At 44.2% G+C, this 23,354-nt stretch overlaps 2 protein-coding genes across 3 annotated transcripts in view; one reads left to right on the forward strand and one right to left on the reverse strand.

The window, feature by feature from the left end:
• The window catches only part of SMAP2 (small ArfGAP2), a 31,362-nt gene extending 14,717 nt beyond the window's left edge, over positions 1-16,645 (reverse strand). Inside the window, exons 1-4 of one of the 2 annotated variants that reach the window (XM_060275834.2) lie at positions 16,232-16,645; positions 15,274-15,392; positions 1,587-1,720; positions 222-307 (exon numbers count right to left, since the gene is read on the reverse strand). In XM_060275834.2, the coding sequence (XP_060131817.2) occupies positions 222-307; positions 1,587-1,720; positions 15,274-15,376 (323 nt within the window). In that variant the 5' untranslated portion in view covers positions 15,377-15,392; positions 16,232-16,645. Of the gene's footprint in view, positions 1-221; positions 308-1,586; positions 1,721-15,273; positions 15,393-16,180 lie in introns of both variants that reach the window. The other variant, XM_035121196.3, reaches the window with a different exon arrangement.
• A 3,005-nt stretch (positions 16,646-19,650) lies between these two features.
• Positions 19,651-23,354, forward strand: part of COL9A2 (collagen type IX alpha 2 chain) — a 49,303-nt gene continuing 45,599 nt past the window's right edge. The window contains exon 1 of the mRNA XM_035121188.3: positions 19,651-20,041. Coding sequence (XP_034977079.2) covers positions 19,970-20,041 — 72 coding nt within the window. The 5' untranslated portion in view covers positions 19,651-19,969. The remainder of the gene's footprint in view (positions 20,042-23,354) is intronic.

The following is a 23,354-nucleotide window of genomic DNA, read 5'->3' on the forward strand; positions in this document are numbered from 1 at the left end:
AACAGCACCTTCTGCAGCCTAATTTTTCAAAAAAAAAAAAGCCAAGTAACAGAGGCGCCTCAATGAATACAGACTCTAACAAATATTTTAAAAAGTTATACATTCCATTTAAGGTACACTTCTGCTCCCTTCAAAAGTATGCATTCAGAGATTAGTGAGATGCCCTCCATCCAACTAATGCTTAGCATCAATATGCTGTAAGAGAGGCAGAGGAAGGATGCTGGTCTGTCTGAGGTCGTCTGAAGTTCTCCGGAAGGTAAGCTTCATAGAGGTGATTTGCTTTGCCATTCCCCATCTCCTGCATGCACTGGAACAGAAGCAAGAAACCTTCAATAATGGCATGGCATCTGGTGCTGCCAGTTAGGCTATTCTTGCCATCGTTTCACTTTGAGCATAAAACGTTTTATGGAACCCAGAATGCAGGAGTATCACAGGGCCTGCTCTGTGCTGGTATGAAGGAAAGGAGAGAGTTTTCAAAGTCTGCCAAAGCCGTTTCTGAAAGGTGCTCCAACACCAATCTGCAGAGTCATCGTAACAGTGACTTAGTTAATTCATGTCCTCGATTTCTGACAGATCAGCAGAAAATGGCTGCAGCTCCTTATGGCTACAAAGAGCAGGCTTCTTGCAGTTTTTGTTCTTTCAACAAAGAACACTGTTTTGCTTTTGCAACAGGACAGATTTATTGTAACTCTTCTCTCCTTCCAAAGTGGATGCCTGATATATTCTCAAGTGCCTGCATCTTGCTCAAAGTATTTGTCTTGCCCATTCACATCGCTGCCTGCCTCAAACTTCCCACAGTTCAGCTTTCCTTTGACTATGCCACTTTTTCAGCATAGTTATTCAATTTTAGTTTTTATTAAAATCAAGGCAAGGAACAGAGAACACTGCCAGGGATACATTTGCAAATCTTCAGTACTTCTGAGAGAGAAGTTCATCCTCACTCACTCAAGAGTTAGGAATATCAACTGAAGTACAGATTGGGCAGAGCATTGTAATACTGATGATTTGATTCAGGCTGGATAATTGTGTTTGGGTCTAATACAACCATCTTTTTTTACTTTCTATAGAGTGTGTAAGCACTGCAGCAAGCATAACCTGATTTGCATAACACAATGATGTCCTAGATCTGAAGCACACTGATAAAAGTCAAGGGCTGAACTGCAGAGCATGTCAATGACAATCTCGGAGTAATTGCACACAAGCTCAATTTACTCTTTTCAGACTCCTCTCCTTAAGGAGCACTACCTACCAGATCCCTTCTGGAGGGCAGACTTCAGGCTTGCTGGATCTGCTTTGGTTGGCAGCTCTTGGGGTTCTAAGCAAAAAACAGAGCTACACTCCAGCACAAAGCTATGCTCCAGCACATGAGTTTTCTAACTACTGGGGGCAGGGAGTGGTGGAAAGGTTGCATGGAGGAGCATCTGAGTAGTCCAGGCTCACGTTTTTCCTTCTCATCTGCCATTTGAGAAAATAAGGCTGAGGTTCCCCATATTAATATAAGCCGAGATACAGAACTGCAGACGAGAAGCTGAATGGTCTTCAAAAATGAAGCCTACATACAAGGGAGATAGTTTTCTGTTACTAACCTGTATTTGCTCTTGTGTCCATTGGTCCAGATTGACGGATTTTACCCGGGATATGTGGACACCCAGGTTCCTGTGGATTCCGGCGCAACGGATGCAGATGAAAACACCAATATTCCATGAGGCCCATCTTGGCCCTGCAAAAGTACAAAGAAAGTGGTCACAGGAGCATTTCTGAGCATCAAGCTAGTTATGCTGGATGGGCTCTGCCCCGAAAACTGCTGAAAGCCAGGCAGGGGCTGAAGAGTTTCCATCTGCAATGTAGGCTGGCTTTAATACGTTCATTACCAAAGGTCACAACCATGCTGGAGAAACAAGGGACTGGGAAAGAATCCGACCATGCTTTCTATCTTAAAAAACAGGCACAGGATTGGAGAGGTGGGGGACAAATCGGATGCAGGCAGGAAAAGACAGTTTCATTTTTAAAATTTATTTAACAGGTCCAAAAATATGTCTATCCCAACCACATTGACTAGGAATCCATAAGAAAGGCATGAGTTTCAGAGCACCATCTTAGAACAAGAAGAAACATTCTTTTGCAAAGGCAGGAGTGGAAGATTTCTCTGTATGCAAAGGCCTCTGCAGCAGATATGCATAAATCACAGGACGAAGGACATTGGACACTTTCTAGATATTGCTCCCTTTTGCACTTAGGTCTAGTTTACACATGTGAAGAGAATGAGGTGCAGATTGCAGTTGAGGGGAATGCAGCTCATTAAAAAAAACAACTTGCTGCAAATCTGTGATTTGGGAGCCCCCCCCCCCAAAAGAATTCAGTTTCATTCATAGCAAAGCCAACCACGACTCTTTCCCACACAAGCCAGCTAGGAAGTCCACTGCAGAGTAAGATACGAATTACTACGCAAAGCCGCACAGTGCCACTAACTTTGTCCATGTGCCCTTGAAACGGAACAATCAGATGCTTTGAATACAACCAGCGGTGTGAGACAGAAACTGTTTCTCGCCTACGCTGCTTTGCACAGGCAGATCTTTAAAGGAATAGAATCACAAGTCTTCAAGTCCCGTCAGAGGCAGCTGAGTGCAGCAGTATGGAGAAGGGCTGCAATTCAATGGCAGAGCATCTGCTTGGCATGCAGAAGGCCCCAGGTTCAATTCTGGCAACTCCACATAGGACCAGGAAAGACTCCTGCCTGAAACCCTGCAGAGCTGCTGCCTGTCACATGAAATAGTTACACCTCACTTTTCTTGCTGGCTCTACATTTATGTCTTGCTTTTCCCATGGCATATGTGGCGCTAGGGTGCAAAGACCCCCCCAGCGCCCCCCCCGGTTGCTCAGTCCTAGGTGCACAGGAGGGCAGAGCCAGCCTGCCACCTCAGCGCCTCGCTGGCTTGGTCGCCCCCAAACTTGCAGCAGCAGAAGAGCCCACCGCGGCGCCCTGACCGATGGGCGGGATCTTCCCTGGACTCAACTCTCGGGCCCAGGATTCTCAGCATGGCGCCCCTGAGGGCCTGGCGCCCGGGTGCCCCGCATCCCCAAGCTCAAGATTGTGTACATTTTTCTCCCCTCTTTATCTTCTCAGCAGCCCTTTATCTTCTCAGCAGGCCAGGCTAAAATAAGCAGCAATAGGTTGCCTAGCAAGGGGGAAGATGCAGGGGGTCCAGTCCTGTTGGCATGCCTGCACACGAAACCTCGGAGGCCAGAGAAGTCAAGCGTTTGAATGATGAAAAGAGAACCTAGGTAACCACATATTCAAAGTTATTTTTAGCCCTGAAAGGTAGCTAGGAATCATTTAGGGTTAGGTCTAAAGTCCCTGTTATATTTAGCATTTACTGTGTTGGAAGGGATTAGTAATCTAGATAAAGCTGTTTCATCACCTTGAGGGTTAGCACCAACTGATTCACACACAGCTCTAGCCTGCACTAAGAGATGCAAATACTAGAAACATCTGACCCCCCCCCCCCACTTCATTGAGGCAGTAGAAGGGGGACATACACCAATTCAGAATATCAGGCTGGTTGGGCAGATTTGTTTTTCATTTCCACCACCTGTATGCACAGTTCCATTGAAAAAGCTTAAGCAGACATAATGAAAACATTAACTACTATTAAGAGCCAATTTCCAGTTTAGCTTCTTGGCTTCTGCAGGCACAAGAGTCAAAACTTAAGGGAGAGATCAACTGCCACCAACGAAGTTGATTTTAAAGGTGTTTTTCTTCTCCATGGTTCACAATCTAAAACAGGAAGTCTGTTTTATTGTTTCATTTCTATTTTATAAATAGAAGGCTTTGAAGACACTGAATAAAAAACAGAATCTAAAGCTATTTAGTAAATCAATATATACATAAAAGGGGCTTCCCCCCCCCAATATCTACTACGGTATCTTTGAACCTACAATCAGCAGGGGAGGCCTTGTTGGTGGTGGCACCACTGCTGGGCGCTGCCTTCTTGGCATTAACCCATGACAGGGCTTTCTCTGTGGCGTTTCCCTATTTGTGCAAAAACTATCTCTGGTGAGGTGAATTTTGTCTCCCTCATTATTAACATTCAGGCAGAATTTTAAAAGCATTCCTGCTCCCCCAGGCAGTTGATGGTTGAAACATGCTGTTCCTGGAAACTTTGAAATTACCAGTATTAGCTATGAGGATATGCAACAGTAATAAATAAATAAATTAAATAAATATATATTTTTATCCCTCCCTTTCTCCCAATGGAGCCCAGGATGGCAAATAAATGCTTTTAATGCTCTTAAATTTATTTTAAATTGCATTACTGTAGTTTTTAATGAATTTATATGCCACTTAATGCCAAAATAGGCTTTAATTATATTACTTTGCCACTCTCTTTGCCACCCTGGGCTCAGTTTTATTTGTCCACCCCAATCCATAAGCTCACAAGCAACAAACCACTGGACAACAAGGCAAACTTTGGAGAAACAAAACCATGGCCAACACCACCACTGTGAATGCTTGGGGGAAAGCGTGACATAAAATACAAAATTTATAACTGTCAACCCCTTCCTCTTCAGTGTCGATGCATTTTCATGACTCCACAGAATTACTTGAAATCTACAACATAGAGGGTCTTGAGCAGGGGTAGAGAACCCTTTTTCAGTCAGGGGCCGCATTTACACATGGGCAACATTCCAGGGACCCAGGTGGCGCTGTGGGTTAAACCACTGAGCCTAGGGCTTGCTGATCAGAAGGTCGGCGGTTCAAATCCCTGTGACGGGGTGAGTTCCCGTTGCTTGGTCCCAGCTCCTGCCAACCTAGCTGTTCGAAAGCATGTCAAAATGCAAGTAGATAAATAGGAACCGCTACAGCGGGAAGGTAAACGGCGTTTCCATGTGCTGCTCTGGTTTGCCAGAAGCGGCTTTGTCATGCTGGCCACATGACCTGGAAGCTATACGCCGGCTCCCCTCGGCCAATAATGCGAGATGAGCGCGCAACCCCAGAGTCGGTCACGACTGGACCTAATGGTCAGGGGTCCCTTTACCTTTTTAATATTCCAGTGGCCGCATGGCAGTCAAGAGTGAATCAATATTAGTATGACAGGCCACATTCCAGCGACACAGAAGTCATAGGTTTCTATAGAGACATCCATTTCTCCATCCAGGTATGCCAGAGGCATCACTACATTTCAGAGACACATTCCAGGAAGGCTAAAGCACTAGAGGGTGGAATGAAGCAGAACCAGTGATGCTTATGACCTGCAAATAGCCCTAGAGAGCTGCAAGTGGCTCTTGGGTCGAAGGCTGCCCACCCCTGTTTCAAAACACAAGAAGCAAGGAACATCACAGTAACCAAGAGAAATGCCTGAACAGGATTAACTAGGCTATAGGTGTGCAGGCTTCTTCAGTGGGCTGGGGAAAGATTTCTATATAAATAAAACATTAGCAGAACACAAGCAGCTCTGCCTGCCAGCTCCACCATGAAAGCAACTTAAAAATGCACAAATGAAGCATCAACTGTACTGCCAACCTTTCATGGTGCCGCACAGCACTAAAAATGCATGTATGCTGGAACTTTGGTGTGAGGGGAAGTGGAAGACGGCACATTTTTTGTCTGGATGTTATGGAAAGTTATGTACCTGCTCTTGTTGCGAAAAGATAACAGCCAGTAAGGATATGATGGAAACCAAGTTGGATTGTGGGCTTAATCTTGAGGGCTTCCCAACAACACTCAAGCCATGGCTGTGGAAGAATCCCTTAGTAGACTGTCTTTCTAACAAAAAGAGATTCTAGTGTTTGCTGCTAAGGAACATCAATAATAAAAAACATAATATAAAGCATACTAACAGACAGCATAATAATAAAATAGTCATAATAACACACACACACACACACTTAACATGTCATAGATTATTTAATGGTTAAAGCCCACCATCACAGTGACACAAGTGTATTGATATAATCTCTCACCGGCCAAGGAGAGCTCATGCTGTGTGCTGCCCAAAGTCAGATTTTGACTATATTTACGAAAACAATCTTTGCTTCCATCACTCCCCAGACAGACAAGTCTCTCTGTTAAACTCCAAGCAGGTTCTGTTTCAAAAGCAAGTGGTATCCACGCATGTGGGCTTTATGAAGGCGTTTTGACATCTCCCAAAAGGATTTCATACATTCATCACTATGGCAACCTGCCAGGTATTTTTGTGGAAAAATATTAAATTGGGTTCTTATCTCATTATACATGATAAGCGATCTTCAGCCATCTCAACCCTTGCTTTTTCATGCAAAACCATTTGCAGTCGTTTGCGGTCATCAACAGCTATCAGTCAGTCAATCACCCATTTCCACCACCCTTCTGAGTGATCCCCCCTCCCCATCCCCACCCCTCCCCACCCCTTCTCTACATAAGTGCCTGGAAACTTCCATTTCACTGTATCTGAAGAAGTGTGCATGCACACGAAAGCTCATACCAAAATAAAAACTTAGTTGGTCTTTAAGGTGCTACTGAAGGAATTTTTTTATTTTAATTAAATTGAAAGTTCAATTTTCTACAGAAAGCAGCTGTCTTTCACACAAAACACAAATTTAGAGGCTCCAATTTCACAACACAGCCCATGCTATGAGCTCAGGGAAAAAATGTATACATTTCATTGTTCATAACCAGGTAGCTCAGGGCATCTGCAAAATGGAGTCTGGCAAAGACCAACTAAAACATCAAATGGCTTGCCACAAATGTTAGGGAACACTGAGCTGTACAGCTCAGTTAGGTTATCGAATCTTCCGCAAAAGGTGGACAGTCACACAATTAAATCACACACGTCATTCCCTTATCAAACCACCTATATATGCTTTAGATATGTTGCTGTCTCTGAAACATCATCAGCTTTGCCTTCCAGCTCTAATGAAACCACACAGTGGTAGTTAGATTGCAGATGTAGAAAGTTGTCATTTCCAGAGCTTGGAATGCACAGGGGCACACTGAAAAGAAAACCACACAGAAACCAATACAAAAGTTGTCTCCAGCCTTACCACTTCAAGAGCAGTTGCGCATATAATTTAGCCCTCAAATGCTACGCACTTTAGCTGGAAGTCCAGAAGACAACCCCAAGTTGAGAGCAGGTAATAATATCTGCCCTCCAGATATACTTTGGAAACACATCTTAGGTAACAGCCTATGAAAACAGACATCCCTTCTCCCTTTGCACAACTGGTTTGGTAACCACATATGTTAAATGCCTGCACTGGAGGCTCTAAGGCAGAAGCTGGAAAACTACCAGCCACCTAGAAATCTGAATCAAGCTGGCATCCAGGAGTACTGAAATATTTATTTAGGTCTGTCCAAGGCCAGAGCCCAGCAGCTTCCACTCCTAGGGTGGAAAAAAGTACTTGCGCCTTGGAATTTGAAATACTCTTCCAACCTTGCTTATCCATGATAAAAGCAATGAATGGATGCTATGGTTAAATACCAAGAACTGTGCGCCATCACAAAAGTAAGGAAAGCGTAAGGTCTTCCCATCTACCTGGCAATGTGCTGCAAGAGGGTTGGATTTCAGAGAGGGACTCAAGGAGAAATTCGCACAACACACTGGTGCAAGAAGGAGGCAGGGGAAGGCGGGGGAATGATGTTTGGACAAACCAAAGGAGGAATTAGGGGGGCAACCTTAAGACCTGATGAGCTGACACAGTAGAAGTTGCAATAATCAGCTGGTGAGGGCTCCACTTGGGGAAGAACCTGCAGCTCTTGTCACCTGCGGCTCTGGATCCAAAGGAACCTGTGGGAAAGAAGGGATGTGGATCTGGAAGTAGAGAGGAAGAGTTTGGAAAGGGGGAAGTATCAGATACAGTACATCTGTGCAGCATGATCAGTTTAGTGTTAAAGATTCAAAGACAAGCGAGCCAGAGAATGTCACACATGCTTAGAAAACTCCAATGTTAGCTTGACAAACCATTCTCAGCATCCATGCCCTGCAGCACGGTTAATACAAATCATAAGGCAGGTTGAGCCCAAGGCAACATGCTCAAAGACAATGCCCTTTTCTGGGTATGTGAGGCTCCTGGAGACCAGTGGGACAAGCCTATCCATCTTTATTTGCATGTGAACAATGTAACCAAAGTAGCTATCCTGAAAAACACAGTAGCTTCCAAGAATACAGTAAATGTGCAACTTATGTGCATTTAAATTGTGTGCATTCAGCTTTACTTGCTAGGCGATTTTTGTTTTTAATTAAAAGGTGGAAAGGGGGCAAGCATCCGGAGGGCGGGAGGAAATGGCAATTCTACCCTTCATTGCACCCAATGTGTTTTGACTATGTGCAATTTTGGCTTTATGCGCTATCCCCAGAATGTAACCCCTGTGTAAGCTGTGGGTCTACTGCAGGCATCCCCAAATTTGGTCCTCCAGCTGTTTTGGGACTACAATTCCCATCATCCCTGACCACTGGTCCTGTAAGCTAGGGATGATGGGAGTTGTAGTCCCAAAACAGCTGGAGGACCAAGTTTGGGGATGCCTGGTCTACTGTATTCAAACCCACTTCATGTGATGAAATACCATAAGTGACTATGGTAGGCAGGCAGAACAGAGTATCAACAGCTGCCATGGGCAGCAGAGAAGAGAGCTGGGTCGCAAAGGCATTTGGGGATGGGAGAAGCTGAGACGGTTGTGGGTCCTGCAAACAAATATTTTGGTGGGGACCACCCCACCCAAGGCAAAGCAGCAGTCAACCTAACTAAAGAGGGACATGCCAGGGACAGCAGCTAGAATAAGTTTAAGCATGACAGGCAAAAGGGGAACAATGGATGTTGCCTTATTGGTACATCTAGCTCAATATTGTCTGTATTTACTGGCAGTGGCTCTCTAGAATCTGACAGGGTTCCCTCCCAGCCCCACATGAGGATGCTGGGGATTGAACCCAGGACTTCTGCATGGAAAGCATCTGATTTGTCAGAGTTACAGCCAGGTTTATGGTATGTGTGTGCATTATAAAATTACGTGTGAATGCACACACCCCCTGCTTAAGAAGAACCCAAATTATTCCAAAATAACCAACATTTTACATCCTGTATAAATTATGCAAATTTAAGCATAATTTTTGCAGTTTGCCCTATATCCACTAGACAGGACAAAGGGGCCATGGAAGGTAATGTTAGATGTTACTTCTGAGAGTTAATAATAATAATAATAATAATAATAATAATAATATTTATGCCCCACCCATCTGGGTGGGTTTCCCCAGCTACTCTGGGCAGCTTCCAACCGAATATTAAAAACAGTACAGCATCAAACATTAAAAACTTCCCTAAACAGTTTGTATGCTTTCAAGCATATATTCTCAACCATAAGGGCTGGAATCTTGCTTTTCGAAAAATAATAGTCCTGATTCTAGGAAAATTGAATTGTGCACCCAATACTACATTCTGTACTTTTCTAGTGCTACTGCAAAAATAGCAGTATAAGTTATCACTGCAATTTAAGCAATTCCATTTTGTGCTGCGGCAGTGTTACCTTGCACTGAAGCTTTGTGTGTAGGGGCCACATGAAAAAAGTTTTTCCAGTCTGGAAAACAAAATGAATTTGTTTCAACATGCACATTTATTAACACCCCCTGAGTAGCCTTGACTCAGCTTCACCATCAAGCACTTGAAACAATAAAGGACAATTTCATCATTTCTCTGTGTAGTCACAGGAAGTGAACACAACAGGACCTTATGAAGACAACAGCATTGGCTACAGTCAGTTGGGAGGGTTTCTTGAGCAATGCAAAGGAAGCAAGTGTGGTTGAAGAAACAGGAGCGAAGTTTTATGGTCTGGGGGAAAAAAACTGTCAACAGCCTTTGCCCTTCAGTTCCTCTATTTGCCATACTTCCCCCTCACCCTCAAGAAAAACTCAGATAGCTGCTATGAACCAGCATAAGCTGCCCATGGATCTATTTCTTTGTTTATAGTGGCTCCAGTTCAAGTTTCAACCAGATTAAACATGCCATTGTTGACTGCAAAAGGTTTGTCTCTTCCTTAGTGCGTTCTGCAACTGTAACATCCCAGAAGGCACAGGCAGTTCAAGTTCTTAATTACCAAAAATTTGGGCTACCTACTTGGAAGTATATTCCACTGCAATCAGTGGGTCAGGCTGCTCATCTTGCAAAAGAACAGTCACCATCACTGCAATATGTACAGCATCGAGCACAATCTGCACTACATAAATGTTAGAACACAGCAACAGCCCCCCAAACTGCCTTCACTCACTCAAGTATTGCAGGCAGGCAAGCAAGGTGATCATGTTTGCTCAAAGCCAAAAGAACAACCTTAGGTATACATACAAATGGACACTCTGCAATTAGCCATGTTACACACAATCTGATTAATCTTCTGTATCTTTCCCTCTTCAAGGTTGCTGTGGCAGCGTTTGTGCTGCCTTATGCCCCAGTTGCAATCGCTAGAAAAACAAAACCACAGGTTCAAGCCAAATGCAACCTCCCATGAAAAAAAATGGCTACAAGCCTGCACTAGATACCATTATCCAAGTGGGAAAGTGCTTTAAAAATGACAAATCTCAATGACCATAACGTACGGCAGAGGAACACAGGAGATCAACCTTCCTGCCCCAAGCTGTACCACCTTCATCTTCTGACTTCTACCAGGGGCTCTGGCTGAATCACTAATTTTTACTCCATCTTGATCAGGATGAACCTCTTGGAAGTATTGGGGTGCAACCTAGCTTGCACTGTAGGCCAATGCACCTGCATGAGAAAGCGCCAAGCTTCCAAGACTGTCCTTATCCCAACCTGGGTTGTTCTTCCTTTAGCGTTACTGGTAACTTAGACCGCCTTCTTCCTTAGAGACCCTCTTGGGTGCTGAGATTGGCAAAGAAGACCTGCTTGATAGTTCCTCTGCCTTATACTCAGGTGGAGGTGCATCTAGCAACTTCATTATACAGTTGCTGGAGAATGCTGAAGATGCACTTTTTTACCCTGGCTTTTGACACTGGAGGTGCATGTTTTTAGGACCCACCTTATTTGTGTGATTGTAAGTTTTTAGTGTTTTTAATGATGTAACCTGCCCTGGGATTTTAGGGTGAAGGGTGGATGATGATAATAATAACAATAACAATAATAATTGCTGACCTGATCTTCCTACTTCTCTTCCCTCCCTTAACAAGACAGAACTAGCATCTTTCCTATACAACATTTATTCCAATAAGAAATATATTTCTTATTCTCCTAAAACCAGGGTCTTGTATCCAGAGTAAAGTGTGCTGCTCCAACAGGGTTCAGCTTCTGCCAGCATTCAATTCAAATGCTAATGTCCCCAATTCTGCAGTCCCCATAGTTATATATTGTAAACCATTTAGAAGCCAAATTTAGCATTAAGCAGTATGTAAATAAATAAAGTTTCACTTAACTAGCCTGCACAAGCCCTTACTGTGGAGGATGCAAACCAGACCGCAAAATGTAGTATTATAAGCAGAAAGAACAAGAGTGCTGCAGGAGAAAAAGAAGAGTATATTCAGATAACTTAAGGAAAAAGACCAACTCTCTGCAACAGAAGGCACACCACTCCCTCTCTCTCCCCCTGCCACCCCATCAACAGCTGCAAAATCCCCAAATCAGGGTTGTTAATCTGGCCCAAGGGAGAAATTGTTTCAGGTCCAAAATATGGCAGGGAAGCAAGCAGTGAGCATTAAGAAAACCCTATCTACGAAGTCATCCCAAGAGATATTTAAATTGAGCACATTGTGGATGTGCATAGCAATCTTCACAGTCAATTATCTGGCCTGGTGTCATTTCAATGTCAAAACATGGCTCAGGAGACTGTTCCATTGAAGACAAATGGAAAAAAACCACCATGTTACCAAGGAGAGTTTAAGTCAAACTCAGGCAACTGCAAAAGGTCTCCCCACCCATATCTCTCCACCTAAGGCTCTAAAGGTAAAGGGTAAAGGGGCCCCTGACCGACTCTGGGGTTGCGGTGCTCATCTCGCTCTATAGGCCGAGGGAGTCGGCGTTTGTCCGCAAACAGCTTCCGGGTCATGTGGCCAGCATGACAAAGCTGCTTCTGGCGAACAGAGCAGCCATTTGTTTTTGTCCCCATGCTTTTCAAATTTTCTGTAGTTTTGTGGGGACACTGGTTGTTTGAAATTTGTTGGCTGTATGGTGCATTTTACATTTTTAATGGCACACTTCAATTTTACATTAATTATACCACCAAGGTAGCTTGCTGTTTTATGGACTACTCAAAAACGAATGCTGGCAGGGCAGGGAGTGGATATTAAATACTGTACAGACCTTAGGGAACCTTTTAGAAAGCTGTTTCAGCCAAGTATCATAGAGAGCAGAACTATCAGTCTTGGCTTCTCAGGGAACTGTCATAGAAATATCTTCCAACGCTCAACCACGGGGAGGCTAGCGTAGGCTGCTTGAAGTCAAGGGCTATGAGCACACAGGAAGCTATGCAAATGAAGAAAGGAAACTCAGAAAAACAGGAAGTGGACAGAAATATGAGGCAGGCACACCAACAGGAAACTAAGCAAAGGTCTTCAGCAATATTGGTCATTGGTATTATAGATCTGAACCCTTATTGACATGGGATGACATAAGAAGTGCCTATGGACTTTACAAGAAGCTTCTCCCTCAGACATACACAGATCTTATGCCGGATATGAATCAATGGTTCATTCCAAACAGGCCAGCACATTTTTAACAAGATGCCATTAGACAAGCAGAGCAAGACAGAAATTATTCCTCTAGCAACTGGTATTCAGAGGTATACTGCCTTTGAACCTGGAGGCTCCATTTAACCTTTCACCATCACTTGTGGCAATGAATTGCATATGTTTTGTGAAGGGGTATTACCCCTGCCACCAGCCTTGAGCTTACTTCCAATCAATTTAACTGAATGACCCAATTCTGTTTGCAAACACATGTGCATTCTTCACATGTTCTTTGTAGCCCAGCCTAGAAGCTCTGAAGTTTGGTGCAACACAAAGAGTGAAAGGGGAAAAACCTAAATCAGCCTTCCCCAGCCTGGTGCCCTCCAAGACTACCGGTATGAACCCCCATGAGAATTCATAATCAAAAACATCTGAAGAGCACCAGGTTGGGGCAGGATGACCTAAATCATCAGTAACTTGACTTCCAAAATATAGGAATCCTTCTGCTTAAAGCACAGATGGGACTGAACCAACTGAGCCAAAACATTCTTTGCTTAGAGTTGGGCAATCTGGACTGCAGCTAATCTTTTCCCAGTTTTGCATTGCACTTTGCAAAGTGCCACTAGACCCCAGAGCAGAGTTTGTTGGAACATGTTTAGTTTATACTGGGTTCTCAATTGTAATCTACCCTGTTTCCCCTTTTTTAATACGTAGTCAGAAAGTAAGCCATGGCAGGGTTTTTAAGCATTTGAGAAATATAAGACATACCCCCAAAATAAGCCATACTTCCGCTCCGCGGAAACCAACCCCCACAGGCACCTCCACTCACAGAGTCACTCCATGCAGCTGGCACTGCAGGAGCGCGATCAGCTCTGAAGTGGCGCTCCAAGAGCTCCGCTTAACAGCTGATCGCGCTCCCGCCTTGCTGGCTGCATCCCCGCGCTCCGCCTTCTCGTCCATCGCCGCCCTGCCGCTTCTGTGCTTGTCGCCACCGCTGGGCTCACTGCTTCTTCCTTGCCTGGCCTGGCCAAGGAGCTTGGAGCGCCCTGCAGCGGCAGGCGGAGCGCCTGAGCCAGCGGCCTCTGCCTGGCCCGGCCTAGGATGCCTGCTGCCCCGCCACCCGGAACCAGTGGCTGCTGCAGCGCCGAGCACTCAAGAGAACCGAGCAGCGCCCTGAGCCAGCGCCCTGAGCTGTAAAAACTGTACCGGTAATAAAAAAAATAAGACATCCCACCGAAAGTAAGCCACCCTGTGTTTTTTTGAGGAAAAAAAGTTATAAGACGGTGTCTTAAAAAAGGGGAAAGACGGTATATTACTATTCTTAACCATAAGCTTTGAAGCCTTGCATCATGAAAGCAACCAGAAGGCCACTGGGTCCTGCTTCCTGAGCAGCTGATTTGGGTAGCAACAAGAACACAGGCACACAAGCAGAGTGTTTTCAGAATGGTTATTGCAGAGCAAACAACTGGGCAACAGAAGGGGGCAAAGATACCGTATATGAAAGAAGCCAAACATGCTCCATTTTTCTAGCTAGCTTGACTGGAAGAAGCATCATCTTCTCCATTCCAGATATGACAATCCCCTTCCAAAGAGTTTTCCAAAATAAGTTTTTGAGGATATCAAGAGTCAGCCTTCCTGAGAACTCTGAATAGATCTTAGTAACCAGAGGCATTTGGAAGAGACATAAATCTTGAGCTGCCTTACCAACATGTTTGTTTGTGACCCTTCCAGACACTAAGTTTTTTCAAACTTCCTTACCACCTGAAGAGCTAAAAAGTTAAGGCATTTAACAGGAAGCAGAGACACAGGAATGTTAACAGGAGCCTGGGAGTATATAATGCTAGACTCCAGTAGACAGTTGCAGTCCATGGCTCACACATACAGTATACATTTCCCAAATCTGCCTTTTTTTGTGAATCATCCTTCCCTTCTCTTTTCTGATGCGGCCTTCCCATGTGATCTGGCCTTATCAGCCTCCAGAAAGAATTCATCCCCAATGTACCTTCTTTAGATACAGAATTTATAATACAGTCTGTGCTGTCAATTTGCCCAGTTGATGCCATTATGTAACCAACTGCATGCAGTACCCCCTGCATTAGGCGTGGGTTCTCTCCCCCCTTTACAAAAATGCCAGCCAGTCTGCCAGCAACCTTCCTTTCATACCGCCACTTGATTTTTCCAGCATGAGGGACCATTTTCACCACCTGTTTGCTTTTCCTCCCTCATCCAACTCAAGAGGCAGAGCAGGAGCGCATACATCCAAGGAGCTAGTATTTCTGACAAAGAAACCTGCAGTACATGCTTCTGCCTAAGAGGAAGTCTCATCCTGATATCACACAATATTAATGAAGATGACCTGAAATTCACAGCATTTGCTGCTTACAATTATATAATGCTTTTAGTAATTTTTTAAATAAAAAAACCTTACATGTATTTGTATATTATGTATGTATGCATATTATGTACATATGCATATTAACACACTCTGGCACACACCAATGAAGATATACTGTAATCATCATCCAGCAACAGTGACACAATCTTATCCCACCTACTCGTTGCCACACAGCTCCTTCTGTAGGGCTAAGCTCATAGTTTCCCCCAACCCCACAATATGTTCACCAGTTCCGTATGTTACCTTTGGCCTGACAGTCTGCACAGTATTTGTTCTCCTCTTCCAACAGCAGATTGGCAAGGACAGCCTGATATCTATCCACATCCCGGACCGATTTGCCTGTCATTGCAGATAAGAGATGGCTGCGCAGGAGTGCAAAAATAAAAAAATAAAAAGGGAGAGATGTCCTTTCCTTCCTTTAGCTCTCTAAAGCAGGCCTTTCCAGGCTCCTTCACTCCACACCTTTGATAAAGTGCACCCCACCCTAAAATCCAGCTCACACCCTTCTACATAATCAAGATCTTGGTCTAGAGAGAAAAACGGCCTCAGCTCCCAACAATACAACTTCCCCTCTTGCTCTTTGCCAAAAAGGCCTTCTGCAGTGCTGAGCTGAGCACTCCTCCCCAACCGACTGTCACACAGTTTTTAACCCTTCCACAGACCTTCCCATTGAAATAATATCCCAGAAGCACGCTAACATGCTACAAAGGTTTACGCTCCGTAATAAAGCCTCTCTGCGGCCTCCCTCCGGTCACAGCATCCCTCTTGCACTTCCCGAACCGAAAGCACAGGCCAGGTCAGGTTCCCCCCTTTCCACATAAGAAGCAATACCCAATACCAAAACTAAATAAGCTGCAGCTGCCAGTTCCTCCTCCCTCAACCGCCGCCACCACAATTGACTGTCCCCAAGGTTTCCCTACCCTGGCAAGTTCTCTAGAAACCAAGGCTCCAAAACTCAGCCTCCCCAAAGGCACCTAGCGCCCCGAACGTCTGAATGTCCTTGCTACCTCCGCAAACCTAGACCAGCGAAGGGTCACCCCTGAAAGTAGGTAAGGAGCATGTCCCAAACACACCTCTTCTTCCCCCCATCACCGGCAGACACGAGAGAAGGGGCCCTACAGGACCTGGCAAGCACCTGGCAAATAAATACCTCTCTTTTCTCAGATATACATGCAGTGCAGGCAGTGGCACTCAGGTGTACCTTCAACCCTGGGCGACTCAAGAGGGGTTTTTCCTGAGGGACTCCGGAGCCTCCCACCGCCACCTTCGTGTGAGGGAACGGGCGGTGCCTGTGGCCACTTTAAAACCCAGCCTAAAACTCCAGCAAAGGACACCCCCCCCCAAAAAAATAATAATACAAAAAGCCCCTCAGCCGCTGCTCTCCCCTCCCACACAAAGCCCTTCTGGCCCCTCAAGGGGAAGCAGGGGGAGCCCGAAAGACCCCCAGCCCCCGGTGTGGTGGTGGCGGCGGTGGCGAAGGAGGACGTTGTCAGGGTACGGAGAGAGGCGGGCAGGGAAAGGAAGGGAAGGGAGGAAGAAAGAAAGAAAGAAAAAAGAGGAAGGAAGGGGGAAAGAGGAAAAGACGTGCGCGCGCGCGCGTCTCCAGGCAGCGACTGACGGCGCCGCCTCCTGGAAGCACAACGCGCGCACGCACACACATAGCGCCGCTAGACACTTCCGGGAGAGGTGGGCGGGGCTGTGGTATAAACCCCGCCCACCGGCTTTTCTGAGGGGTTTTGGGTTTTTTTTTCTTTAAACCCGTCAATCTCGGTTTATTCGACGAGTGGATTGCAGAGGCGTGCGTCGAACGGAGAGCCAATCAAATCGGAGGGATCAGAGGAGGGGCGGAGAAATCGGTGAGGGAAAGGGTGAGGCAAGAATGAATGAACGGGAGAGTGAATGAATGAGGGCAGGGGGGGGGATAAATGGGTGGGGGCGGGGGAAGAGCAGAAGTGGGAGGGAGCCCTGCTGAAGCCCCGGAGAGCTGCTGCCAGTCAGTGTAGGCTGCATACTGCAGATGTGGCACACTGCGCACTGCAGAAGGCATACGTACATTTCTGTACACGTTATTTGGTTGGAAAACTTCACTGCAAAAGTGGGAGAAGTGGGAATTTCAAAGCGCATATTATTTTGGGAAGTGCAAATTAGGGAGATGGACCTCTTAAGTACAAATTGAATTGAATTGAATTGAATTTCTTCCTCATCCTAGGTTTTATACTCCAAACTGCAATACTGCTGCCCTCCAACACTAAATACCTGTCCAGTGTTTTTGCGTGTGTGCACACTGAGCTTTCAGATCCCAGAAGCCTCAATTTGAGGTGCTAATTGGATTAATTAAGAAATGATACTATAGGAAAAGTGAGTAACACAGAGGCAGTGTCACAAGTGGTTGGTGGTAGGGAAGACTGTTGAATGTGTATAGCCATGCAGGAGACGCTTTAGATCTGCTTCCCCCAACTTAGGTTCCTCCAGATGTTTTGGACTACAACTCCCATTAGCTCTAGTTTTCACAGAGTTGATTATATCAGTTAAGTGTCTTTTACTTTCCATCTTAACAGATTGACCCAGAGTGAGCCATGGGTGGTATATTGACCTTTCCAGTGTTTTGAATAAACAGCTACCACACAGTTTCAAAATCATGTTTGGTCTTGGTGTTCTGAAATGCTGTGTTTCAGTTTCTCCATACGAACTACATTCTGAAGCAGGCATCCCCAAACTTGGCCCTCCAGCTGTTTTTGGACTACAACTCCCATCATCCCTAGCTAACAGGATCAGTGGTCAGGGATGATGGGAACTGTAGTTCCAAAACATCTGGAGGGCCGAGTTTGGAGATGCTTGTTCTAAAGCTAGCCTCAGACCAGGCAGTATCACCTCTCACACAATAGCAGAAACTTTTTCAAACACTATTTTCCAAAATAATTATACAGGTTTGCATTCTCATCATATTATTTAGTAATTTGTTTATTAAAAATATTTACAGTATATACCTGTGTAGCATAAACAAAAATATCAAGGCAGTTTGCAGCAATAAAAATATGAACCTAGCAGTTCCCATTGTCCATCTTAAGATGGACACTCAGGCAGGATTTATGGCTTCAACACCAAGCTTGCTTCGTTTTTGTTGTATTTCAAACCTTGCTCCACTTCAGGGACAGGGGCAGACAAGACGGAGATCTTCTCTATTACATTAAAATCCCCTCCACCATCGGTTTCTTCCGAGGAGTTCATGTGGCACTCATGGTCTTCCATTTCCCCACAGCAACTCTGGTTAAGCTGAGAGAGTGATTGGCCCAAGGTCTCACCATTAGTTTTGTGGTAAATTTAATCCTGGCCTCCCAGGTCCTAGTCCAGTTCCTATAATATCCCCTTCACCTTCTACAGAGAAAAAAAGATACAGTATAGGAGTGAATAAGCTGGGGAAGGGGAATCCCCCCCTTTTAGAGGGCTCACCCACACTTCTGCTCGTTCCATGTTTTCTAGGCATGGTTACAGGTAGGTAGCCGGGTTGGTCTGAGTCGAAGCAAAATAGAAAAAAATTCCTTCAGTAGCACCTTAAAGACCAACTAAGTTTTTATTTTGGTATGAGCTTTCGTGTGCATGCATCTGAAGAAGTGTGCATGCACACGTATCTGAAGAAGTGTGCATGCACACGAAAGCTCATACCAAAATAAAAACTTAGTTGGTCTTTAAGGTGCTACTGAAGGAATTTTTTTCTATTTTGCTTCTAGGCATGGGTTAGAGAACTTTCATTTGCCCCACCACTTTCCCCAGGAAAATCCCATTTATTGCTGAATCAGAACAACAACCTTCAGTCTACAGAAAACCCAATTGACATTTGTTAGGATTGAGCGGTAAACAGTGGGTTTTCCTGGGGAAAGCAGCAGGGCAAAACCTCGAAAGCATGGGACAAGCAGAAGTGGGGATATGCCCCGAGGAAGGAAGCACCTGATCAGTGGCAAAAAAAATTCTGCAGTGTCCCACATCCCACAAGGATGTGTTCAATGTCTGCATGTCTTCGCCAGCTGCTGCCCACGTCTTCTGACATGGTGCAAAACCTTTTGGAAGCAATTGCAGCTCCCTCACCGCGCTCAGTGCCAACGGAAAGAATTGTGTCCCTGCATAACCTTGCAGCAGGCAACCTGTGAAGAGGTATGACAACATAAGCAGTTAATGAATAGCTCTGAATGGGATTGGTACAGCCTAGTCCGCTGTACTTTACTTTCTTTCAACCAGAGGCGGGAGATGACGAAGGCCTGTTCCATAGGTTTATGTTCAGCGGGATTTTGTAATAAAATAAGATAATAAATATTTTGGAGTTGTGGAGTTTTAAATGCTCAGTTTATTTCAATCACAGTAATTTCCAATTTAATTAAATTAAAATGAATGCCTTGTGGTACTTGTTTATTTAAATACCCTTTTGCATGATTTTAAAGTGCCATTTTGAGTTCACCCCTCTCCCCACCAGTGAAAATTCATTCTAATAATAATAATTTATTTATTTATTTATTTATTTATTTATTTATTTATTTATTTATACCCCGCTCATCCCCAGCCACTCTTGGTGGCTTCCAACAAAAGATTAAAAATACATTTAAACGTCAGTCATTAAAAACTTCCCTAAACAGGCTGAATAATGAATGTTTTATACTTTCCCACAGTCCAAGAGGAGACAAAAGGGCAGGATTCCTACAGTAATTTCCCTCCACCTGGCTCATGAATTCTGTCTTGGAGTCCAGCTCCTCCCGTCTCATATGTCAGTGGGCTGGGAGGGGAGTTCCCAGTCAGGTCATTTACTCCCCTTTCACCAAAATACTACATATTAATGACCCACCGTCTCCTCCCTTCTGCCTTTCTCTCTGCTCCTGTTGGATCTAAAGATTTAGTCATTCAGGGGCTGGCGGGCCCCCACTTTTCATCCAGCTAGCCTGAAGACCTCGACATGGCTAGTTTTTTGGGTAGCCTCAAATTCTGCCTTCTCCTCCAAACCATCTCTTTCTCCCTGGCACAATTGGTAAGTTTCTTTTTTACCTATGATTCTACTGGAAAGATGTCTAGGTGTGGAGGGTGATCCAGATGGGGTGGGGGGTGGGGGCCTTTAAAACAACAAAACTTGTTTGCAGTTTGGGATCCAGTGCTGGAGGACAATGTCTGAATAATTAGTTTTAATACACTATCTTTTCTTTCAAGCTTAAAATAATGAGGGGAACTGGCACAGCTTGATTGTTGGGGTTATAAAACATACTCTTTTCTTTTCTTTTTCTTTGGCTGGGTCAGGGGAGGAGAGAAGAGCTTTCCTTTTATTCCTGGAGAAACTGTTTTTTGTTGTTTTCAGGGGTCTCCCTGCGCTTCTGCACTGAGGCTCCTGGGGAATTTTACTCCCTGGAAGTGAACGGGGAAGAGATTTGTGGAAGCAATGTTGTAAGAAGCAAAACAAAAGTGATTTCAAATGTCTAAAAGGGATCTCACATTATACCTGTGATATTGAGTAAGGTGGTAGTAAGTATTACGGCAGGAAATGTTGCCTTGGGCAGAAAAACATCTTGCCTTTGGGAACCAAATTAAAAAGTATCTCTGTGGATCTGTCTTTTGGGGCAAAAGATGTGTTATTATTATCCTGATAGTGATGAACAGGATATGTCCAGTGACTGTTACTCTCTGCGGACTGCAAACAAAAGGAGCTGAAGCAATTTGGCTGGTCATCTGATGATGGCAATGGGAATGTTTTAAAATAAAAATCCAAGTCCCTGGTTAATTCTGAAAAGAAAAAGAAAAGCAGTTTTTGAAGCTGTGAGCGAGAGAAAAGACAGAAGATAATGCTTTGAGTCATTTGGTGGTGGTGGTTGGAAACCCCTTGATTTGCTGAATATTGGGTGTCACCTTAGGGACAGTGACATGCAGTCGGAGATACACACAGTCATTTCTACAACTTCTTTTTGGTGTGGAAAAGAACGCAGGACCTTAACACAGAGAAACTTTTGCCACCCTTTTTGAGGGACAAAGGGGGCTATTCATTCAGCGAATGCCTTCAGAAAGCTTCCATCCCCGGTGACTGCAAAGCTGGTATTTTATAAGTTCAATGCCTTATTTATGAATATGTACATATATTATTTCCATCAGCCCAGACCCTACAATGTCACATTTTAAAGTACTGTAAAGAGAAGTGGGGGAAATAAAGCCAGAGGCCTCAGATTGCTTTAGGATGTAACTGGACTGCTTTGTTTTACGTACTGTAGTTCCAAGGCTCACAGGGGCCTGGACTCAATTTGCTGTATTCAGTGCTTTTTTTTTCCTGGGGGGATGCATAGCTACCCCTAAACATTTTGTGAATCTTTGTACTTCTGTCCATTTACTGCATTTATTTTTCCCGATTTAAACTGTAAAATGGTGGTTTTCTTGAGCCGAAATGAGAGCACCCTTTGTTGTGACGTGGGGTTTGTGATTTCAGCTCTCTTGACATAACATGCTGGAGACAGTTCTCTAGTAACAGCTCTTTATTAAAGTGAACAAGACTGAAGACTGAGGAGAGGAAAGCTACATTTATAGGGACAGGGGACTAGCTAGGAAGGGATACATTTTGGAGGGAACAATATCAAGCAATCACAGTGCTGCCTTTTGGAGGAAACCAATAAGACAGAGGATCCAAATACAGCAGCTTAAATGAACCAATAGTAGCTGTACCCTCTGGAACCAAAAGGCAGTTACTTTATCCTAATGCAAATACAGACAATAATAATACAGATATAAAATCCTTTGACTCAATACACAACACCCTTAAACATTTTTAAAGAAAAAAAGCACTGGCTGTAATCATACATGGAGACGTTTAAGATGATCCTTACTAACCAAACCACATAGTAAAACTTCAGACAGGGATGCTTCATTTCATTTCAAACAATGTCAGTCTAATCATCTACCATCCAAACCCTTAAATAAGAATACTGTACTGGTTGATCTAGCAAAATGAAAGCACTTTGAAATCTCATTGATTTCAATGGAATACATTTACTGTGCATATGCTTAACCCCACTGAAATCAATGGAACTGCAAAGTGCTTACATTTATCATTCCCTTAGCATTTATTGTTGAAAGCACTTCACATGCTGAAACTCAATCAGCCTTACTTACTTATTGTTATTACTTGCTATTATTTATAGCATGCCATCATTGGGGGAAAACACAGGCCAACCCCCGACGGCTATAAACATACCAAAGGATCTGTGCTTTCATAGTAGCTCCTTGTTTTACACACAGTAGTAATTCTCGGGCTGACTTATTACTGTCTGTATTCAGGTATGCAGCCATCTATTCAGGGTAATTATGTATTGAACACGTTAGAATGTGATTCATTCATATGCTGGCAAATTCAGGTTGCAACAAACCTGCCTCGGCCCAAAAGTGGGTATTTTGCGATAAAATAATGTTATGGGGAAATGGGGGATAACACTTGGTGCAATGTCATCTAACCTCCCCATGAACAAATCAGGATGAATGCTCTGGAAGCACCCTAATTTCAAAGGAATTTGAGGTACCAAATCCAACCAGAGTTCTGCACAACTTCTGCATGTTTGTTCAAGCTAGGTTTTAAATCTCACAGAGCCTGTAATTTAAAGCACACCAAAGTTGCCTTTGGGTACACTATGTGGGGAGTTGATAATGGAGAAAAATGAAAGCAGCAGAACACATCACGAAAGCCAAATTTTGCAATTTGGTAGTGGGGGAGAGGATTTGACACACAAGAAATGCAATGCCACCAAATGGCATAGAAATGTTCTAGGTCTTCCTTACCCTTAGAAACATGTGATTTGTGAGTTATCTTATCTGCAGTAACCAGGGGGTCACGTATCCTTTTACCGCAATGAGAGGCTTCAGTCCTGTAGTGTCTTCCATTTTTGGGCCAAAGATGTTCTCGCTGCAGCCAGCATCCTCCTAAGAAGTTCCTTAGATTGGGGAGTTGCTGTCTGATCTTCCCACATATTCAAAAGGCCAAGTTGCAGAGAAACTTGAACGGAGCATTTAAAATTTGTTGATATTACTTAAAAATGGATGCCTGAGAGCATTGCCGCAGACCAATTTATGAAGCTATACGTGTTGGACAAGCAGGCCAAATTCCATGCTGTCTTAAGATCCCGTGTCCAATTCTAGGACACCCTGAGATCTGAGAGGAAAAAGAGGAGGAAGCAAGATCTCTTTGCCTTTACCTGGTTGATCAAAAGGGCTTCAAAGCTGCAGCCAAACCCTTTTCTTTTTCCAAACAAAATTCTGTCTGTCTTTCGTTGTCCTTTTGCATGGGCTAGCAGATTATCCCATTTTACCATTACAACAAC

Source organism: Zootoca vivipara, chromosome 6, assembly GCF_965207765.1.
Source record: "Zootoca vivipara chromosome 6, rZooViv2.hap1.1, whole genome shotgun sequence".
NCBI lineage: Eukaryota > Metazoa > Chordata > Lepidosauria > Squamata > Lacertidae > Zootoca > Zootoca vivipara.